Source organism: Lissotriton vulgaris, unplaced genomic scaffold (assembly GCF_964263255.1).
Source record: "Lissotriton vulgaris unplaced genomic scaffold, aLisVul1.2 SCAFFOLD_1770, whole genome shotgun sequence".
NCBI lineage: Eukaryota > Metazoa > Chordata > Amphibia > Caudata > Salamandridae > Lissotriton > Lissotriton vulgaris.
In genome coordinates, this window is record NW_028241569.1 from 1 (window position 1) to 21,784 (window position 21,784).

Here is a 21,784-nt window from a genome sequence, read left to right on the forward strand (position 1 = left end):
CATCGAAAGTTTCTCAAAGTCAATAGATTGCAAAGTGCCGAGAAAGGAATTTCAATGAAGTAGAGTTCTTGGTATAAAACACCGGTTTATTGTTCCTCTTGTACTGGCCAACACGTGTTTCATCGCAGGGAAACAGACTGCGAATCTTCAGGGCCTCTTGAAAGAAAGAACCGGAAGTGGTGTTGTGGCCGACGCCCGAAAGGGCGAAATATGGGTGATGAACTTTACTCGCGTAGTTTGATGGTTCCTTAGTGTAGTCGTAAGGAGGCCATAACCGGGAGGAGAAGAGATTGAAGCAGTAGCGCTCAAATTAGGGTAGACAGGCGGATACACCTGACTGGATTTGTTCTCCCTCCTGTAGTTCCCGGCGCCGTTTTTCAAAGACGGTCCGTCTTTGAAAAACGGCTATGGCCTCCTTACGACTACACTAAGGAACCATCAAACTACGCGAGTAAAGTTCATCACCCATATTTCGCCCTTTCGGGCGTCGGCCACAACACCACTTCCGGTTCTTTCTTTCAAGAGGCCCTGAAGATTCGCAGTCTGTTTCCCTGCGATGAAACACGTGTTGGCCAGTACAAGAGGAACAATAAACCGGTGTTTTATACCAAGAACTCTACTTCATTGAAATTCCTTTCTCGGCACTTTGCAATCTATTGACTTTGAGAAACTTTCGATGTGCACTTTTTACTTATGCTACAGCAACTAGAAATCACTCAGACATTATTGTTGTTTTCCCAGTGCAGGGGTTTTGTTGTTTTTGTGTAAATTTGTGTGGATTTTGTGATCCACCTTTGAGCGGTTACGAGGGATTACCGCCCGCCCTTTTGCCTGGATTCTGATACCCCCTAGCAGTACAATACCTTGCGGTTACTTGGTTGCGCGCCTGTCCGAATCTGGAATACCTTAAACCCTCCCAGTAGATCAATATGCGTTCCGAGCTTATCAAGGCTATTGATTACTATTTCAATGAAAATGTGGGGTCTGTTTCTTCGTTTGTTTCCTTATGGGAGGCCTTTAAAACTGTAATACGGGGTTCTGCATTGTCATTAATCGCGGCAAACAAGAAGACCAAGCAGGAGGACTTAGTGCGCCTCGAAGATGAAATTACTTCGCTCGAAAGCGAATTGGGTGGTAATGATACTCCTGCAGTCCTACACTCCTTGGCGCTAAAGCAGGCTGACTATAGAGCCCTGGTGACCGACGCTGCTAAAGTTATGCATGGGAACCAGTTGGGCAGACTCTATGATGTGGGTGATAAGGCGAGTAAGCTTCTGGCGTGGTTAGATAAATCTGAGAAAATGAGCCGTGTGGTGCCGGTGATTGAGCGGTTGACTGGTGAGTGTGTGTCTGACCCAGGTGAGATTGTGGATTGCTTTGTGGATCACTTCCAGACGGTTTACCGATCGGTAAGTGATAGAGATGAGTCTGATTCCCGTTTGCTCTTGCGTGATATCGCGCTAAACTGTATTTCGGATGAGGACAGGTCTATTATGGATGCGCCAGTAACTGTGGATGAGGTCGCTACTGCTATACGCTCCCTTCGATCGGGTAAGGCGATGGGGCCAAACGGGCTTCCCATCGAGCTCTACAAGTTGCGCCCCGACAAGATGGCGGCATACTTGCGAAATATGTTCGTGGAGGCCTTTGAAACTGGCCTCCTCCCCCTTGATCAGCGTTTGGCCACTATTGTTGTCATCCACAAGGACGGTAAACCCCGCGACCGATGTGCCTCCTATCGCCCCATTTCTTTGCTTAACGCGGAGCCCAAGATCCTGGCCAAATTGCTTGCTACTCGTTTGCTAACGGTTATATGCGACCTGATCCATCCGGATCAGTCCGGTTTTATCCCCCATCGAAATACTGCACTCAATCTTCGGAGGCTTCATGGAGTTCTCGCGAGAGCTGCGACGCTGACCAAACCCGCCATCTTGGCTTCTCTTGATGCCACTATGGCTTTTGACACCATCGAGTGGTCTTATCTCTGGGCGGCTCTCTCAAAGTTCGGTTTCTACCCTAATTTTATCGCCTGGGTTAAACTCCTTTACGCACAACCACTGGCCCAGGTGGTGGTAAATGGCAGGGTGTCTGGTTCGTTCCCACTTGGGCGTGGCACTCGACAGGGTTGTCCGCTCTCCCCCCTGCTTTTTGCCCTAGCGCTGGAGCCGTTGGCGGAGTGGCTCCGGTGGGAGCCCTCGATCAGGGGCATCCGGTGGGCCCCTGATCTTGAAGATCGTGTCTCGCTATACGCCGATGACATTCTCCTTTACTTCACCTCACCCCAGAAGGGTCTCGTTATCAACTGGACTAAATTCTGTGTTTATGTCATAGCGGGGGAGCTTCCTACACTGCCTCGTAGATTCCCGATCCAGGTGGTTGAGACTGGATTCAAGTACCTGGGGATTCATGTCTCCTTGGACTCCTCTATCCGTTATGATCGCAACTTGTATGCTCCTCTCCGGCGACTTAAATCTGACGTCCAGCGGTGGCGCCGCTTGCCCCTATCCCCATTGGGGCGTGCGGCTCTTTTTAAGATGATATCGCTCCCTAGATTCTTGTACGCACTGCAAAACTTTTTCGATCCTATACCCTCCGGATATTTCTGTGAGGTTGAGAGCCTTCAGAGACAACTGATCTGGGATGGGCGGGCGCGTATCTCTTTATCCAAACTCACTTTGCCGTGGTACGATGGCGGCATAGCCCTTCCGGATATCAGGCGCTACTACTGGGCTTCCCAGTTGGGCGCGGTTAACCATGTAACGTATTCCCCAGGTCCTGCTCCTGCTTTGCGATGGACAAGCTCCTCCTGCCGGGCGGGAATTTCAACAGGGCTCTGAATTCCAAGGAGCCATTCCGCGTCTTGACTGGACCCACGAAATGTGCTGTGCGTGTGTGGAGGGATGCGAATGTTGCTACGGGCTGGGGCGATAGGTTGACACGACTGACGCCATTGTACGACTCTGATAGATTGGGTAGCTTGTGGAGAACGAAAGGGTTTGATAAATGGGATACGATTGGTATCAGCAAGGTGGAGGATCTCTGGTCCAAGGGCACGGTTAAGTCCTTTGACGCCCTTAAGGTGGAATATGAACTTGGTGACAAGGAGTTCTTTAAGGTACCTTCAGGTGCGGCACGCCTTGATCTCGGTTTTCCCTCCGGGGACAGAGATTCCCCAGTCGTCGCCGCTCCAGGATCGGATTCTAGATGGCCACGTACCTGACAGCACAATCTCTCTGATCTACAAAAAGCTTATTAATAACAGGGCTGACCTCCTTGTGCGGCTCAGGGCTTCGTGGACCGCGGACGGCCTGAAATTAGATGACGAGGATTGGCAGATGGCCGTCGCCTCCCCTAAGGAGGTGGCCACTCCAGCTCGCCTTCGTTTTGTACAACTGAAGATCCTCCACCGAGTATATATGACCGGTACGCGACTGGTGCAGATGGGTTACTCGATTGATGGGCTGTGTAAGCGTGGTTGTGGCATGAGTGGTACCTTTCTACATATCATTTGGGAATGTTCTGTGGTGTCCGCTTTTTGGTCTAGAGTGCATGCAATCATGGAAAGGGTCACCGGGGTCTCTCTCTTGCCTGAGGCCCGACGGTGCCTGCTCAACGTTTGGGAGCCCACGGACTGCACTGCTGCTCAGACTTTTTGGGTCACTCTTGGTAACATGGTTGCCAAGAGGGATATTGCTCAACTCTGGGGTTCCCATAGACCGCCTGGGATAACAGCTTGGAAGGAGAACATGGACTGGTGCATGTTCAGGGAGAAGACGGTCTATGTAGCTCGGGCCGTCCTAAGAAGTGGAGCAGAATTTGGTCCCAGTGGAATGCATATCGTGGGGATATTTGCACTCCTCCATTTGACTACACTACTGATGTCCCATTGTCCCCGTAGTTGACGTTCCGGATGTTTGTCTATAGTAATATTTCACATTGTTCTGTTTGCCACTCCCCCATCCCTGGACATATGTCACGATATTCTTTTCCCTTGCCCTCTCCATTTGAGCCCCTGGAATTGTTCTTTGCCATGTGCTTGTGTGGTTTGTTTCGTTAGATGTTTTTCATCAAAATCTTAAAATGAAACCTATTTTATCCTTTTGCTTCTTCTGTTTTATGTGCCTGTACACTGATTAGTTGCTATTCTCCGTACTGTCTGTACTGCCTCTATATCTACTATAATGATGTTCATTGTCATAGCGGCCGGCCCGTTCGGGTTGTAGGCAGACGCTGTGTACTGTGCATACCGAAAATAAAGTTTTTTGTTTTTTTTTAAAAGCGCTGCACGCCTCTTCCAAAGTGCTTGAACGCCGGGTGAAAGAACTGGTGCATTAGCACCGCCAGATGGCCCTCAGGCTTGAGGATCAGGAAGGACGGGACCGGAGGAGTAACATCCAAGTGGTGGGAGTTCCAGAAGGGATGGAGGGGCCCAGCGTAGAGCTGTTCCTGGAAGATCTTATCCTCGCCCACCTCAAGCCAAAGAGACTATCCAATATTTTCACGGTGGAGCGTGCCCACCGAGCGCCAGTCCCCAGGCCCAAGCCGGGGGCACCGCCCAGAACCATCATCACTAAAATCCTTAACTATAGGGACCACAACGCCATCCTCCAAGCGGTGAGGCAAAAAGGCGACCTACAGCACGAAGGAGCTGTGATCCGTTTCTTCCCCGACTTCACTCTGCAGGTCCAGCAGGAACAAAGATCCTTTGTGGGAGTAAAGGCGGTGCTCCGCGAATGGGGACTCAGGTACATGATGTTCTTCCCGGCAAAACTTAAAGTCATCACGGGGGGCAAGTCCCTGTTTTTCATATCGCCAGCAGAGGTCCAGAGCTCGCTGGACAGTACACCTCCGCCTGAGCAGCCGGAGCAAGACCGTGGCTCATCATGGAGGGAGAACTGCGTTGCCTCACCTGGGTCGTCGGCGGACAGACTCGAGGAGGATGCCCAGAGCCAGCGATCGTGGAGATCAAGATCAGCCAGCCCCAGGTGGGGTCCAGCTGAGACACTACGGGTCGTTGAAGGTGGCGATCACAGGATGGGAACCCAGATGAACTGTAATGTATGACACTATGTTTGGGGACTGCTGACACTTGACTCTATTCTTGAACTGAGCACATCCCTGCTGCATATCCCCTTGATTACTTAAGATTGCATTGAGTGCTTAACGGTTAAGGGTAATTACAAGGAGTGGGGGACGGGGACGGGCGGCGGCTGGAGTTGAGGCCGGTGCGCACTTCCCCGATAAGAGTTTTTGTGGGAGGGGCCGGTTTTTCCTCTCTCCTGGGTTGGGAGTTGGGCGAAAGGCGCTCTGCTAATTGGGGTAGTGGGTAGTTTGAAACCTACGGAGCAGGGAGCAGGGTGGGGGGTGAAATGTTCATGTGGGAAGTGAGTCCCGTTGGACCGGAAAGGGGTTGTGGGGATGCATTGTTGTTGGGGTTGGGGAGAGATGGGGGGGTGGGAGTTGGGGGGGGGGGGAGATGTGAGAGTGGCGGGGTGCATGCTTGGAAGGGCCACACCAGAAATGTCTTGCTACATGTTTACAGAATGTCTGGAGTGGGGGGGCGGAGGGTGGGTGAGTTTGGTGGATGCGGTCACACAGGGAGCACACACACAGAGTCGTGGAACACGCTAGAGTACACAGAGCTGTTTCTTTGAGTAGAATTGGAGATGGATAAAAGATGGGATAAGAGCCTCAAGATACTGAGCTGGAACGTAAACGGGCTGGGGGACAAGCTTAAGCGAACCATAGTTTTACAATTTATCAAACGCCACCTCCCCGATGCCGTACTTTTGCAGGAGACCCACCTGCTGGGTAACACTTGCCGCGCCTTGCACAGATGGGGATAAACACTGGCAGTCCACTCTGGCTTCAGGGGGGTTGGGATCCTCCTCTGCCGGTCCTTTCCCCTCATTATCGACAGCACTAAAACTGACCCACAGGGTCGCTTTGCGGCCCTATCGGGGAAATGGGAGGGGCGCAGACTTAACCTCATCTCTACCTACATTCCGCCTCGCCTTCAAACCCAGTCCTACCAGTACCTGGGCAGGCTGCTCCTCTCCCTCCCGGACGGTCAGCTTCTAGTGGGGGGCGACTTTAAAGCTGTAGTTTCAGGGGCTCTGGATAGGCTCCCTCCCAGGGACATACCTCCGGGACGTAGCTGACTGGCTGATTTCACAGAGGCGTTCGGTCTCGTTGACACCTGGCATCTTAAACACCTGACGGACAAGCAATACACCTTCTGCTCAGGCCCCCACCGGTCCTTTTCTAGACTGGACTACATCCTCACTCCCCTACAGCAGGACACCACACTTCAAGATGTCACGCACTTAGCTAAGGGTATCTCGGGTCATTCACCAGTGTTGGCGCACCTTACCATCGGAAACAGGCGTGAAGGGTGTATAGCGCCAATCAATGCCTGGTATCTTCACATGGAAGATCTTCGTAAGACACTCACCCTCTCGATAGAACGCTACTTTGAGGGTAATGATGGATCTGTCGACTTCTCAGTGGTACTGTGAGAAGCCTTCAAGACCGTCCTCAGAGGGGAGGCACTGTCGGCAATTGCCGGCTGATGTAGGGACAGGGAGGCGCAGTTGGCTGCCATCGAGACAGACCTAGGAGCACTTGAGGAGGCGGCGCGCGCGGACGAGGAACCAGGGGCTCACCATCGGCTGCTCCTCAAAACAGCGGAATATAAGGATTTGGCCACAGAGGCGGCCAAGACTCTAACCAGGGGCAGAGAGGGCAGAATATACGACCAAGGGGACACGACGGGTAAGCTCATCGCCTGGCTCGACAAAAAGCAACAGGCCAGCAGAGTAGTGGCTGAACTCAAGACTGCTTCCGGAGATACTATCACCGAACCCCGGGAGATAGTGGCTGAATTTGCACGGCACTTCCAGAAGGTATACAGCAGGGGCTCTGCCTGCCCAGAGGAAGACTCGGTGGCCTTACTGGCTGACATTTGGGTGCCAACTCTCTCAGAAGTCAAGCGGAAGGCCCTTGATGAACCACTTACCACAGCAGAGTTGGAGCGGGCGATCAGTGACCTTCGCCCAGGTAAAGCTCTTGGGCCCAACAGCCTCCCGATCGAGCTCTATAAGCTCAAGCCCGACGGCCTCAGCCCCTACCTTAAAAGAATGTTCGAGGAAAGCAAGCAGAAGGGTATATTGCCCCGCGATTAACGATTGGCCACTATAGTGACCATCCCGAAGGAAAGGAAAACTACAGAGTGCTGTGCCTCCTACAGGCCCATTTCTCTGCTAAACACGGCGCCCAAAATATTAGCCAAAGTCCTTGCAAACAGACTCCAGCCTGTCCTGAGCACCTTGGTCCACCCGGAACAATCAGGTTTCATGCCTCACCGGAACACAGCGCTCAACCTCAGTCGCATCAACGGAGTGATAGGCAGGTGCCACACCATCAGGGAGGACGCGGTTGTGGTCTCGCTCGATGCCACTATGGCATTCGATACATTGGAATGGCCCTATATGATGGCAGTGCTACACTAATTGGGTTTTGGCACTAGCTTTATTGAATGGGTGCGTCTCCTCTACTCAGAACCCTTGGCTCAAGTCACAGTCAACAATAAAACCTCAGAGGCTTTCGCCCTGGAGAAAGGGACATGGCAGGGATGCCCCCTTTCGCCTCTCCTCTTTGCCCTTTCACTTGAGCCGCTCGCAGCCTGGATCAGGCAGGACGTGTCCCTAAAAGGGCTTCGGTGGGCAGACGGTTGGGAGGACAGGATCTCGCTTTATGCGGATGACATCCTCCTGTACCTCGCCCGGCCTAGCAGGTCCCTAACGGTGGCCCTGGATATCTTCACAAACTTTGGCAAAAACTCCGGTTACAGCATCTACTGGAGCAAATCTCTCCTATATGTCCTCCATGGCGGCCCCCCACGGTGCTTCCCAGGGACTGCCCTATCACGGTGGTCACAGAGGGCTTCAAATATCTAGGCGTTTTTATTTCCAAGGAGAAGGCTGCCATGTATGAAAGAAACCTCCTGCCGCCCCTCCAGTGGCTCAAACGAGACTCCGCGACCTGGCAAAAACTCCCGCTGTCCCTGCTGGGCCGAGCGGCGCTTTTTAAAATGATGGCGCTGCCGAGGTTTCTCTATGCCCTTCAAAACTACCCCGACCTGGTACCGCAGGCGTACTTTGCAGCTGTCGAAGCCGCACAAAGGGACCTCCTTTGGTCCGACTCACCCAGGATAGCCTTGCAAAAGTTGACACTGGGATGGTTCAACGGGGGTATAGCACTCCCAGATATCCGCAAGTACTATTGGGCCGCACATCTCTCGGTCATTAATCAGGGCACATACTGTGACGGGAACGACCCCGGATATGGAATGGACAGGTGGCTACTCCCGGGTGAAAATTTTGAAGCGGCGTTGTACTCGAAGCCTGATAGATACAAGCTCACCGGGCCAACCCGACACTCGGTGCAACTATGGCACATAGTCCAGCAAAAATTAGGTTGGTCCAACACTCTTAAAATGGCCACTCCACTCTGGGTCTCCGAGACGCTGGGTAACTTGGGTCGTACCAAGGGGTTCCGCAATTGGGACCTCATTGGTATATCCCAAATCGGGGACCTTTGGGGCTCAGACGGGGTCAAGTCTTTTGCCTAACTCCAGGACACATACCAACTCGCGAGTACGGAATATTTCCGGTACATGCAGGTCAGGCACTCCCTCCAGAAGAATATCCCTCCGGGAACGATGCCCCCACAGGCCTCCCCTATGGAGGTGGCCATATCGTCTAGGCTGAGGCTCAACCTGCTCAAGGTATTGCACCGGGTTTACATTTCCTGCACTAGGCTGAAACTGATGGGGCGTAGCGAGGAGGAGCTCTGCAGGAGGGGGTGCGGGGGAGTCGGCACTTTCTTCTACATAATATGGGAGTGCCCAGTGTTGCAAAACTATTGGAGGCGAGTGGTACGTTGTATGAAGGAGGTGTGGGGAGTGGAGCTACGTGTGGAGGCTAAAAGATGTCTGTTAAATGTTTGGGAGCCAACGGATCTCTCAGCAAAAGGGAGATTATGGGTCACACTGGGGCAAGCAGTGGCAAAGCGTAATATTGCGAGACTTTGGGGGGGCAGTCAAGCCTCCGAAGCTGAATGAGTGGAAAAAAGACATGGACTGGTGCATGGTCCAGGAAAAGACTGTATACACGTCACGGGGATGCCCCAAAAAATGGGGGGCGGTGTGGTTCAGATGGAACGAGTATAGGGGCTACATATGCGAGCCACCCCAACCCATGTGTTATAAGATAGGCTGCTATGTTTGCTCAAATGCCGATGAACAGCTTTGTCTCTGTGTTACTCACGATGTGTTGAATCGATTGTAGTCTGCGAATGTGTTGACCGCTATCTGTTTCTTGTCTTTAATAAAAAGAATACAATTACAAAAAAACATTGGACTTCTTCGGGGCAGCAAAGTTGTAAAGCATCTGTGCCACTCCAAATTGTGCACCAAGGTCAAGGGGCACTTTCCAATACGTATGCCAATTGCTGGCATCTGTATCGAGCTGAGAATACAGTCCAAGTAAGAAAGCAAATCAAATTGAATGTCCGATACACAATGAGTTATTATTGCTCATACAGCCGGTGTTTTCAACCTAAATGTTGGAGATAGATGTGCAGGTCTAAGTCAGACAGGCACTTCTTAGTGGAGATTATCCATTTGGCCGTATGCACTGCAATAAATGTGCGTCTTGACGAGAAGCTGATTTGAAAAACCGCGAGCCCCCTCTGGATTTGACCTGGACATGCCTTAAATGCAAATTTTGCCTTCCTGAGCAGGTTTCATCATATGCCCTGGCCATCACGTTGCTTGGGTTTCCTATGCCAGGTGGCTGCCTCCGGAGTTTTGGGGAGCTGGTATCTCTTGTATGGGAGATTTTCACGCCATGCGAGGCTCTTTGGGAACAATATGCCCTTACTGATGGCCTGTTTTCTTCTTTCTGGAGGTGCCAGAGGACATGTGGGGAGCGTGGGCTCGAACTCCTGCAAACACTCACCACTATGGGCAAGAGCTGTAGGCTTATTACCTGGATTACTATGGCCACCCTTGCGCACATGCAGATTTCACTTCGGCCACGGACGGGGGTTTGGGAGGAGGAGATTGGCAGATCACTTCGGAATGGGAGAGAGCACTGGCAAACCCAAGGAGAGTGTCTCGTTATGCCTGCCTATAACGTATCCAGTTTTACATCCTGCAGCGCGCATATCTTTCCCCTAAGCAAATCATACAGATATTTCCTGGTGCCTCCGACTAGTACCCTAAGTGTAGAACCCAAGCAGCGGATGTGAAACACATCTTGTGGGACTGCACACGCTTGCAGACAAAGTGGCCCGTTGTCCTTACGCAACTAAAGCACCTCACTGGCATCCCAAATCTTTTCACCTGGGAGGTGGGCACCTTGTGCATATACCCCACACCACGGAATCGTAAGGCTCTACCCGGTTCCTGGATTTAGCTCTTATATTTCCGAAGAAAGTTGTCCCATCGCGATGGAAGTCTCCCATTTTTCCTGACCTCAGCTCAGTGGTTGGCGCTGTTCACCAGATGGGGGGGCTGAGGCAGTGGCTCTGCATAAGAAGGATGTGCACTGGCCCCGGACTGGGAGGCCTTATTCTCTAAACAACTCAATCTTCATTCAGGGTCCTCCTCAGACTTGGATACATTATCCACTTGAGGTCTGTTGTTTATTTCTGCTGTCCCTTCCCATCCCCCGTCCTTCTCGCCCTCCTTAAAGGAAAACGGGATGCATTTAAAATAGAAAAATGAAACTTTTCAGTTTCATTTTTTACGGGTAGGCAGTGGTCTCGGGACCACTGCCTTGCTCTTAAAAAAATATCTTTGCATCCATTCACAAAGGGGATCCCTTCCTGTTTGCGAGTGGTTTACCACCAACTTGGCGTAGGTGGTAAACTGCGATTTTTTGCGACCGCAAATGCAATCGCAGATCAATCATACATTGGTGTTAGACTCGCTATTAAGAAGGAGCGCCCTTGGCACGCCCCTTCCTAATACCGAGTCGCATATTGTGTGAGTCACTAATGGTTTAGAGAGTCGCAAAATATGGTTTGTGCATGGGGAAAACCAATTTTGCAGTCGCAAACAGGTCGACTTCCCGTTTGTGACCGCAAAAAACAGTTATACATCTGCCCGTTGATGTCAGCCATAACTGTAAGAAATATATATTATTAAATCTGTGCACATAAAAGGAGGCCTACAAGGCAGTTACTCAGCAGTGCACTTAAAGGGCATCATAAGAACATTACCAGGAAAGAGGAGGGGCAAGGTCTTTTTGGAGACCCTCACTGTGTGCTGGGGAAAATAAACAGGGGGGAGGGAGCTGTATAATGCTGAAGTCTATGTTTGGTAAAAAGAAAGTAATCAGGCTTCTTATGTCTTTGTCAACATCTTCCAGATAGTAAAGGGACGAGGGGACATGTACAACTTCCAACAGCTCTCAGATACTAAGGAGTAGCGGGGTGGACTCTCCGTTAGCGTTGGGATCAAGGGAGGATGCTTGTTCGTCTTTTTCAATGGGCCTTGTTTTCTCACCTGGAATAACAGTGGGGCTACTCTTGGTCTCACAGTCTTCATAATCGTGGTTGATGGGGCAGTCCTCGTCCTCCTCCTTGATGTTTGATGAAACAGCAGGTCCTGTGTCCACCATTACTATAAAAAATAAGACAAGCCTTAGAAGAGATAAAACCACATGACAGCATCTGAAGGCGGCATTACAAATTGGTCAAGAAAGCAAGAGGGCGAAACGTGTATACTGGGGACTCTAATATTAAACTTTCACCCTTCAGAGTGACACAAGGCTCAACCCCAACCCACTGCTGGTCAACTATTACCATGAGCCTTTAAGGTGAGCAGTTACACACCTGGGATTCTGTTTCCACCGTACGCTGATGATATTCAGCTGTACCTGGGAATGAAATGCATGGATAAAATCCATACCGTGCCCAGTCGCATGTGACCGGTCAAAGGGCCAATTCGGACACTGTATGCAGGTTTGCAGAATATGAACATTGCCTTGCAGGCTGACCAAAGGTACCAAGCATGTTCTTCTGTCAAACAACCTTTCCAGTGCTCCAATGAAACTTACCCATTTCTCTTTCTTGTTTAATGGACAATGTATAATCATAAAATATATTTAAAACCTGCTGTGTTTTCTCACGTAGAGCACCACCACTGCTCACTCAAATTTTTACGCAGTCAACCCTCAAGACTGGAATCCCAGCCCGGCCCAGCCATGGACGTCTTTTTCGGCCTCTTAATTTCATGCCAAGGCAGGGTGCTACTCGCGATAGCCTAATCGAACGAAGGAACAGTCATGATGGCATCTGGCAGTGTCACAAGCACCTCACACTTCACAGTGTTTTATGTGCTCACGTGCCCCTAATGTTTCTTCAAACTCCATGAATGTATGTATAGGAATGTTTACGGGCCAAGCCTAGTGACACCCAATGACCTGCAAATGGTTTTGGTTTAAGAACATCTATAAATACAAGATCACAAGTGGGTGAAGTGGAAGGACAGAGTCCCAATGACATCTCCCATATTACTGCTCTGAGCCCAAGTGAAGAGAATGTCAATCAATCCTTTATTTTCCATTAATTTCCATGCATAAATTTCATACAACGCAGAATATCAGACAAATAAATTACAAAAAATCATTTAATATTATTTTTAAAACAATTATAAAGATTTCATTAGTCAACTTACATCATATTCATCAAATGGCATGGATGCTAACATGATTATGCAAAGGTGGCTATGTTCCCCTATCACCCCCCATACATCTCTGAACATTACACTACAAAACCTTCTCATTTCTTCATCCTAGTGCCTGGCCCCACATATCTTGAGACAAGGGTCTACGTCTCAATACCGCCCACAAAAAGGATGCAAGAGTCTAACATACATGTGGATCTTCTAGTTCTTTAATAAAAGCCTAAAATTATACTTCTGTAAAAGAGGCACAAAAATGTCATGTCTTTGTGGGCCAATAAGGAGCAAAAAAATAAAAGATGTGAGTTGGTTTGTGCCACCTTCCCGTCACATTGGCAGGCTGGTAACTCCTTCATGAAATATATATTTGACGGAAAGAAAAACATAAGTGGAATATAATTTAAGCGAAATCTTGTCAATATATATCTATGATGGGATTTCTGCTCAAAAATCAGATAAGCCTGGGTTCCCGTATTCGTGGAGGGTAGTGAGGGGTACATAGCTACCGTACTTTAATCTTTATTTTTCTCCCGTCTATTCTCTACAGCTTTTTTTAGAAAAATCTTTTTTAAGTTGCACTTCAAAAAGAGAGCACACAACGACGGGGAGTCAAACAGTCTTTGGAGACCTAATGCTGAAAAGGAGGTTTCCGCATAGCTCAACCATGGTACCTTATGGGCTTAGTCCATTGTTAAACAATCTCTAAGCGCGGCTTGATCCAAAGGAAAGCTCTCTTTTCCATACCGAGAGCCATAATATTAATGGGGCCCGTTGAATGGGATCCTCGAGGTACAATAGCCCTAGTTCAGTGTGAGCGATGTAATTAGTGCAGGTGCGAGGAAGTAGTAACAATCTTTTACAGAATGCATTGAATGAAATCTTCTATTTGTTAGATATACCTGCTGCAGTGGTTCCACATTCATCATACCTCAGACGGATGCCCCATACGTAGCGACAGCTTTTTCTTTGGCCAAGCAGATATTCAGGATCTCAGGATTTGTTTTAGCACCCAGTTGGTTTGAAAATTCACAAATGGCTGCAATACTATTCTGCAGAAGGGCCACTGTATAAAACCATATTTTCCCATGCTGATTTCTTATCAAAGAGGACCTCAAATACGAGCATGTGTCTACCACTTCCACCCTCCTAGAGAAGAGGTGTCGCGCAGCGGCCAGGGCGACTGACGCCGGATGCTGGGGTTCACGGTTCGATCGCCGGCACCTGCCGCAGGGGTCTGCCCAGCACCATGTGACTCTGGGCAATAGCTCGCTTAATCTTCCCTACGGCCCCCAGCTCCGGGATGTCTACGGGTAGATGTGCGCTTTACAAATACCGGATTTACATTTACATCTATATCAAATATAAAGGCTCTTTCGGACGTACTGCCTGCAGTAATCACATAAGGTGTGTATTCGTATACGCGCTTATCTTCGGTGGCCATAAATCTGGTATACTCCTCTATGAGCTTCTGCAGTGCCAAGGCGTTCTGGCCAGAAGCACTGCATCGGCTGCATAGAGGCGCATCGGGGGAGGGGATGTCTCGACCTAAAGGGCGTCCGGAACCCTTTCTCTCAGTAACCCGTCCAACTTATTAGTATAGAGAGAATAAAAAGGGAGCAAGGACGCACCCCTGCCTCACACCTCTTTTAACATTAAGGGTTTTGTGCACTCCCCTTCTCTGCCATAAATGACACACACAGTTGCACCAAGATTTAGCTGACTTATGAGGGTAATAATGGCAGGGTCAACTGCCATGCTCTCCATGAGCGCCCATAGTTTGCTGGGAACCATAAAGTCAAACGCAGCTGCCAAGTCCATGAAGGCCATGCAGAGCCGACCCTTTTTTTTAAAAATCGTATATTTAGAGATGATCATGGAGAGGTTTAAACACTGATCAATTGTTCTCTTGCCCTTCCTAAAGCTGTACTAGGCCTCTGAAAGGACCTTTTTTACTCTTTGCCATTCCTCTAACCTATTTAGCAATACTCTAACCATCAGTTTTGGTTCACCATCAATTAGGGATATGGGCCTATAATTTTTTGCGCCCGATCTATCACCCTTTTCGTATATTGCGACAATGATAGTAATTCCACGATCCAAGCAGTCCTAATTTCGCTACCACATTGAATACAGTATTGGTCCCACACATCTTTAGTCTCAAGGAAGATATCCGTTGGGATCCCATCGGGCCCAAGGGGGAAACAACGTTTACCACAAAACTTTTACCCTGCAGGGAATTATAACGCAGTTGTAACAGTGACCACATTATAATTCCGCATGCCATTACTTCGCAAGTCAGAACAACGACTTGCGGGGGGGAGAAGGTATTGGATTTAAAATCCAACACCTTCCCTAGTGTCTGCAAAGACTGGAATTGGAATAGTAAATTAGACTATTACAACATCCAGCACCCCCTCCTCCGCAAGTCGTTGTTACGACTTGCAGGGTAATGGCATGCGGAATTACACCGCGGTCGTTGTAACGACCGCGTTGTAATTCCCTGCGGGGGAAAAGACTGAGGGATAACGAGGCATATTCAGTCCAGGGGCCTTCAACAGACATGTCTGATCCAAAGCTTGCACTACTTCCCAACACCAACTTTAACAACAAGTTATTTGTCTACTGCATATTAAAATTCTCAGTCTTAGACTCATTCCCATGTAAAACAATTTTTCCAAAATGTTTGACCCATCCCTCGTCCTCTGTGTGTGCATCATGAAGAGAATGTCTTTTGATGTGCAGATAGTTCATGTGCATGCATGTCTCTGTGTGTTCAAGGAAGCACATGTATGTGTGGGGAGAATTATCTGTGCCTTATCATTAGGTTGATGATAACATATGTGTAAATTGCCACTTACTTGCTTGGTTACTGCTGTTTCTACTCCTTGAACCCTTGTCATTCAAGAGGCGCACCGCTTCCTTTTCTTCTTCTTTCACTGACACAATCACAGGACCTGAAATTTGGAAGAGAAGCAGGGGCTGAACAGATCCTTGTGCGATGATAAAAAGAACAAATGTTTGAACATGGAGCTAAGAGTTAAAGTGCCAAACCCAGAGACCTGGATTCTAAACCAAAATTGTGCGATCCAGTGTACATGTTTTTCCCCTGTGCCCGGCCTGTAAGAATTGTGAGGAAACAGAATTCATTTGGACCCATTATGTGGCACGATCGCAAAAACCTGCTTCATTAAGATCCATTCGTAAGTGCCCAGAGTATCATCCACCGACAAGATTCACTCCGCAGCAAAATAACAAATTTATCTTTACTGCTAAAGGACATGCACAAATGACTAATGCAGACGATAAGGATATAATGTACATACGTTAGGAGCCTCTTTATCGATGGTTTAGGAAATCCTAGGTCGAATAGTAAAATGAGTTACCAGTCAAAATGAGATTATGAGTGGATGTGGAAACCCGCTGGACCGCTAATTCCCCATATATATAAGGAGAATGGTGAATAGGGCTTGGAATTTGGATGTAAAATGTAGAAACTGGTGCATTTTTCTATTGCTGGGAAACAACTCATTCTTCAGAGGTGTAAGATATGGATTGGTGCTTGGTTATGTAAGTGTAACACCCTGCACTAATCTAGACAACCCTTATGGTGATTTTAGTGGTCTTAATCAACCTTAGAAAGCTCTCTAAGTGGTAGCTGTGGAGAACAGCCTCCAGGCTTAGTCCATAAGGAGTGTAAAGCAGCTTGTTTTACCAGTACTAATCATAAAGTGTAGGTTAAGTGAAAAAGAACCACACACTCTAGTTATAAAAATGTGTATTTATTATAAACACTCACTAACACATTGCAATACCTCCTACCCGGAAATATAGAATCACAATACACACAATACATACTTCAGTAAAAGAACATGTAAGTAGCACAAATACACAGTGGTCACCAGGAGGAGAACAAACCATATACTAATAAAGTTGAATGCGAACCACAACCTAAGTCAAAGCTGCACCCAGAAGATGTAGAAGAGCCGGGGACCCAAGGAACCACCTAGGGTAAGTGCCCTTGCTCACTTTTCCACTGGATTCAAGCTAGCCTGGCTAATGAGGGGTGTTATCCCGAAACCGGTCCCAGGATGTTTGTTTCCGGTTCAGGGAAGACCTGGCTTGGCACTTCGCGCTGGACTGTTCCCATGAGGCACAGGGTCAAGACTGATTTGTTTATAGCTGGGTCTGAACTGGGGTGGCAAAGTGAGCTAAAGAACGATGATGGATTCAACCCAAATCTGTGACTGGGGGTGAGTGTCTGAAAGGTTTCAGCGCTCCATCCATCATCTCCTTGTGTTTGCTAAGTAACCAGGAACCCCACAGAGGCCGTGTGCAGAGAGGGGACAAGTCTGCATGCTCAATACAAGTCAATGGGTAAGTCGTTGTTGCAGTTTTAAAGAAGATGGACCCTTCCCGAAGGACCCTGAAGAAACCCAGCGAAAGATGGAAGGTTTGAGAGTCACCCCACCAGTGAATATCCCGGGAACCAGGATACATACAGCAGGCAAGCTGGGTGCAAAGGTGCGTAGTGATGTCAAAAACCGCCATAGACCACAATGGGGGACTTCAGTGAAGATGCCGCTGGTGAAGACTAGTGAGAAAACTATAATGACACCTGCAAAAAGTGGGGGTGACCATCAAAGCAGATCTTACTTTCCTACAAGAGGAACCCCCACATCTTGGAACAACCATTCTCCATGTTAACAACATTTTTCCTTACCTGCAGGCCAGAAACCCAGGGGTCAATATTGTCAAACTAGGGTGGTCATTGCCTTGTCTTGTGTTACCCCCACACCTTGGATCAAGGAAGGCATATGCCAACATATGAATCAAGTCTGGGTGTCGAAGAATGTGTTTGTAGTATGACCTATGAGGGAAGAGTCAGTTGTGGTTTGTGAGGGGATGTCACATGACTCCATGTTGTTGCAAACATGGCACTGCTGTTCTTCACGTTCATGTTTAAAAGTGTGTGGAAGACAGATCATGCTTCATGCAGCTTTACATTTTTACCTGAAAAGTGGATTTCTTGTTTGGACGATTAATTAACCCATTGTGGAGCCTTGTTTTGCAGTTCAGTGGTTTTATCTGGAGTAGCTTACGGTAGTGGTGTAACAGAACAGGATACCCTGAGGGCCATCACTGCGCCTTTCCGAGTTCAATAATCCAACAACTGCAACGCAAATCCCAACTCCCACATTCACCAAATTTTGTGATCCTGGGAAGGGGGATGGACCTCAGGGGCCTTGGTTTCCTCCTCTGCCAAATGTGGGAATGCTGGAAGTGAATACGTTTGCAGTCGAGTTATTTAGCACATAAATACCAGCCTCGTCTTGTAAACAGCAGGTAAGCAAGACTCGTCAAGGGACGAAGGGGAATTCCACTACGAGAACATTTGGAGAAATACTAGCGCCACATGTATTATTCTTAGACTGGATAACGCTCTCATATACACAGCCCACTGCTCTGCAACCTATCCCCATCCGTAGGCATCACCAGGGGCACCAGGCAAGGATGCCCTCTATTCCCGACATTGTTGGCGCTTGCTCTGGAGCCCCTGAGAGCCAGGGTCAGACAATACTACCATGAATACGCATCATGCTGCACTATTCAACACACTCTAATTTCAATATATGCTGATGACATGACACTATACATTAGAGACCCCAAGGGCTGTCTCCAGAAGATCCTGCAGAAACACATATGGTTTGGAGGCATGTCTGGGATCACCATGAACTGGGGCAAATCTCTGCTCTTCCCTCTCACTAACAGATTGTTGTTCCTTGAGCCAGACTTCCTTCTGGGACGGTGCGATGATTCACTCAAACAGCATCCAGATCCACCGCCATTCCTAACACTTGACAAATTCTCTGAAAACACACGACCCTCTCGATATTTCCCTGCATCACCGCTTGCGGAGTGCATTTGGGACACTTACCGCAAATTTTCCCGCAGGAGCCTAAATCTTGTGCCGCGCTAGAAGGGCTTTTGGTGGCCACTTTCACTAAACAACTGATAACCAAACTATAGTATATGGCACCCGACGATGCGCCCCTGATGAGAGACCCTATCAGATTAGGATGGGAGGAGGAGCTAGTGTGGAGATACCTGACAAAACCTGGGTATTTTGTTGCCAACAGGAATGCTCTTCTAAAGTAGTAAACTGCACATTACCCTTGTCCAATTTCTATGGTGGGCTTATTACACCCCAGGGCACTGCGACGAAGGGGCCTTGAAGAGGACTGAACTGTGAGAGACGTGGCTAGCCAGAGGCTGGCTTCTTACACATGTCTTGGTCAGATCATAATGAGCAACCGTACTGGCCAACGGTCTTTACTGCCCTCCCCCTCATGTCTGGCCTTACAATCCCCCAATCCATTGGTTGCGCCTCTGGGATGGGTGTGGAGGATCCCCGCTTCCTTTATGCAATATACTGTGCTGGCGCTTTTGCTTGCAGAGAGACCAGTGGCCTGCTGCAGGGCAGAGAGGGTTTTTCAGTTTGTATGTATACCCTGATCTTCCTTTTAGGCTGGAGTCACCCAAGGGTGTATAAGGGACCCGAGCAGTTCACTGTCTGTCACGGATAGCGTCACAAATGTTTCTCTTTTGGGGGGGGAATGTAAATGCAGCGACAGGGGTTAGCTGTCCCCTGCAGTCGCAGGGAAATACAAGGGGTCTCACATTGTGACCTGCCTCGTTAATAGTCTTTAGGCAGGCCATTCTGGGACTAGTTGTGAAAGAACAACTACAACATGATTTATTAGTACATAGGTTACATCAGAAATCGCAAAAAGCAGTCGGTGTGTAAACAGCGCAGCCTGGTACACGAACAGGTATCAGTGCATTAGAGTGCATCAAAGGTTTCACCTTCAGTCATATATGTGGCCAGATTCTCCTCTGTGAATTGCAAAATCGTATGTATTGAGAGGGACATTAATTTAGCATTCTAAAAGATGGATGAGACAAGATATGACAGCTTAAGGGACAAGAATATCACTCCTTAGACACAATATTAGATGAATTTCAAAATCTAAAACATGAACAAACACCCTTGGGGTGAGATATATATATTTTAAACTGTGCTGGGGTCTGGTGGACAAGAACACACACCAGTTATGTGTCGCACTGAGACTGGGCACCATGTATTAGGAGAAATAAAGTACCCCCATACGAATAAATGAACAACTGATGACAGTCAGGGTTGCAAAACTATCCCTGTCTCCCCTGGACACAGAACCCACCATGACAGGTGAAGGCATAGGCCTCACTTGGCACAGGGGTGCGGGGGTCTGTGATGCTATATTTCACTTGGAAAAAAGTATAGAATGTTTTTTAATATTTGCAAATATGAAACTAAATGAAACATTATATTTAACTTGGAAAAAAGTATAGAATTTTTTTTTATATTTTCAAATATGGAATTAAATGAAACATTATTCACAAATAAAACCGCGGTCTGAATTGCTATATTTAACTTGGAAAGTATTGAATGTTTTTAATATTTGCAAATATGGAATAAAATGAAACATTATATATAACTTGGAAAAAAGTATAGAATGTTTTTTAATATTTGCAAATATGAAACATTATTCACAAATGAAACTGCACAAATCTAAAAATATTTGAACAGTGATTACCCGCTTTCTGTTCCTTCGCAGCCACAGAAGCGACGACGGAGGTCAGATTGCGCATGCGTGGCCCCGCTGACGTCTCCTCCCCCCGGGGGCAGGCATTGCGCATGCGCGAGCAGCAGACTTCGGCAGCAACGTGTCATGCGCCACTAAAAGACATTAGTGCTATCAGCAACTGGGCATGCGCAAAGGTAAAATATGTTCAGGAACTGCGCAGGCGCAAGATGTTGAAGACAGTAACCAGCCATACAGTGGCAATGCGCATGCGTAAAGTTGATTTTTGCTCTTTATCGGCCCGGGCCCTAACACGTGATAATTGCAGCTTTAACGTCGACGAAAAGACAGCCCTGAAAAGACTTTAAGGGTACAGAGGGCATTTTACATCATTTTAACCGATTAAAGAAACTAAAGTAGAAAGTGTGTACGGAAAATTCCCTCCCCCCCCCCCCCGGCCCTCAGCAGGGCCTGAAGTTTTTTGGCCAATAGGACTTTGCAAACTAACATCAGAGCTGCTGATGATGATTATTATTAGGAGGGCTCCCGGTTTTATGGTATTTATTTTTTGACCATTTCCGTCTGTTTTTATCCATATTTATTTTTTGGGCATTTTTTCTGTATTAATCCACATTTATTTTTGGCACATGCAAAAGACACCACTACAGCTAGTATTTTTCCGCATTTATTTAACTTGACAATGCACTATATAAAAACACATAAATAAATAAATGCCTTGACAGGGGCCTAAACTCAACAGTCTGGTCCTGATGACAGCAAGGCACCTGACATGTGCATAGCGTTCCCATGGGACAGAACTGCAGGCTGCAATTCCCATCTCCGTAAATGGGAATTGCAGCCTGCAGTTCTGTTTCTAGAGATCCTAAGCCTGAGGTAGTACTTCTGATAGAGCGCGCAGTCCACCCGGGTCACCAAGGTTACCACTTTCTCCACACGCACTGGGCCCTGGCGTGCAAAATTTTCAATACCCCACTAATAATTCGGGTGAACCGGGTGATGATGACTTTGTATCTTCTCCTGCACGCTGCTATGAGTAATCAAGGTTTGGTTTCACCTCTGCTTACCATGTACCTGACTTACCACAGGCACAATTCCTACGACAGATCTGGAGCTTAGCAGGGAAAAGAGCAGACAGGTCTAGATCAAATACTCCCTTTCAAACAGTACAATACTTATCCACAATTTCTGTAAAATGACCACAGACACCTGAGGGTAGTTTCAAAACTTTATATAAGGTTTAGAAGGGCAATGACAAGGCAATAAGTGATAAGCAGAATAAAGCGTCAACTAATAAAATCATAACAATAACGTAACTATAGATAAATGCTAAAACCATGTGAGTATATGGGATGACTAAGGTGGGAATTATTAGAACAAAACTAGTCAC

The 21,784-nt window shown here is 48.0% G+C and overlaps 1 protein-coding gene across 1 annotated transcript; it reads right to left on the bottom strand.

The window, feature by feature from the left end:
• Window positions 1-11,480: 11,480 nt before the first annotated feature.
• On the bottom strand, window positions 11,481-20,443 carry LOC147670614 (uncharacterized). Its single transcript, XM_086948126.1, has 3 exons — window positions 20,389-20,443; window positions 15,613-15,708; window positions 11,481-11,692 (listed from the first exon to the last, which is right to left on the bottom strand). Exons 1-3 carry the CDS (start codon window positions 20,441-20,443, stop codon window positions 11,481-11,483), a joined length of 363 nt encoding a protein of 120 aa, XP_086804252.1.
• Window positions 20,444-21,784: the final 1,341 nt, after the last annotated feature.

What these genes read in the sequence shown, in the direction of transcription:
- LOC147670614 (XM_086948126.1), bottom strand. Translation starts at nt 20,443, where the DNA reads ATGCGCAATCTGACCTCCGTCGTCGCTTCTGTGGCTGCGAAGGAACAG. An exon ending in TGCGAAGGAACAGAAAGCGG is followed by an intron (nt 15,709 to 20,388) that starts GTAATCACTGTT and finishes TCCAAATTTCAG; the next exon opens with GTCCTGTGATTGTGTCAGTG. An exon ending in AAACAGCAGTAACCAAGCAA is followed by an intron (nt 11,693 to 15,612) that starts GTAAGTGGCAAT and finishes TATTTTTTATAG; the next exon opens with TAATGGTGGACACAGGACCT.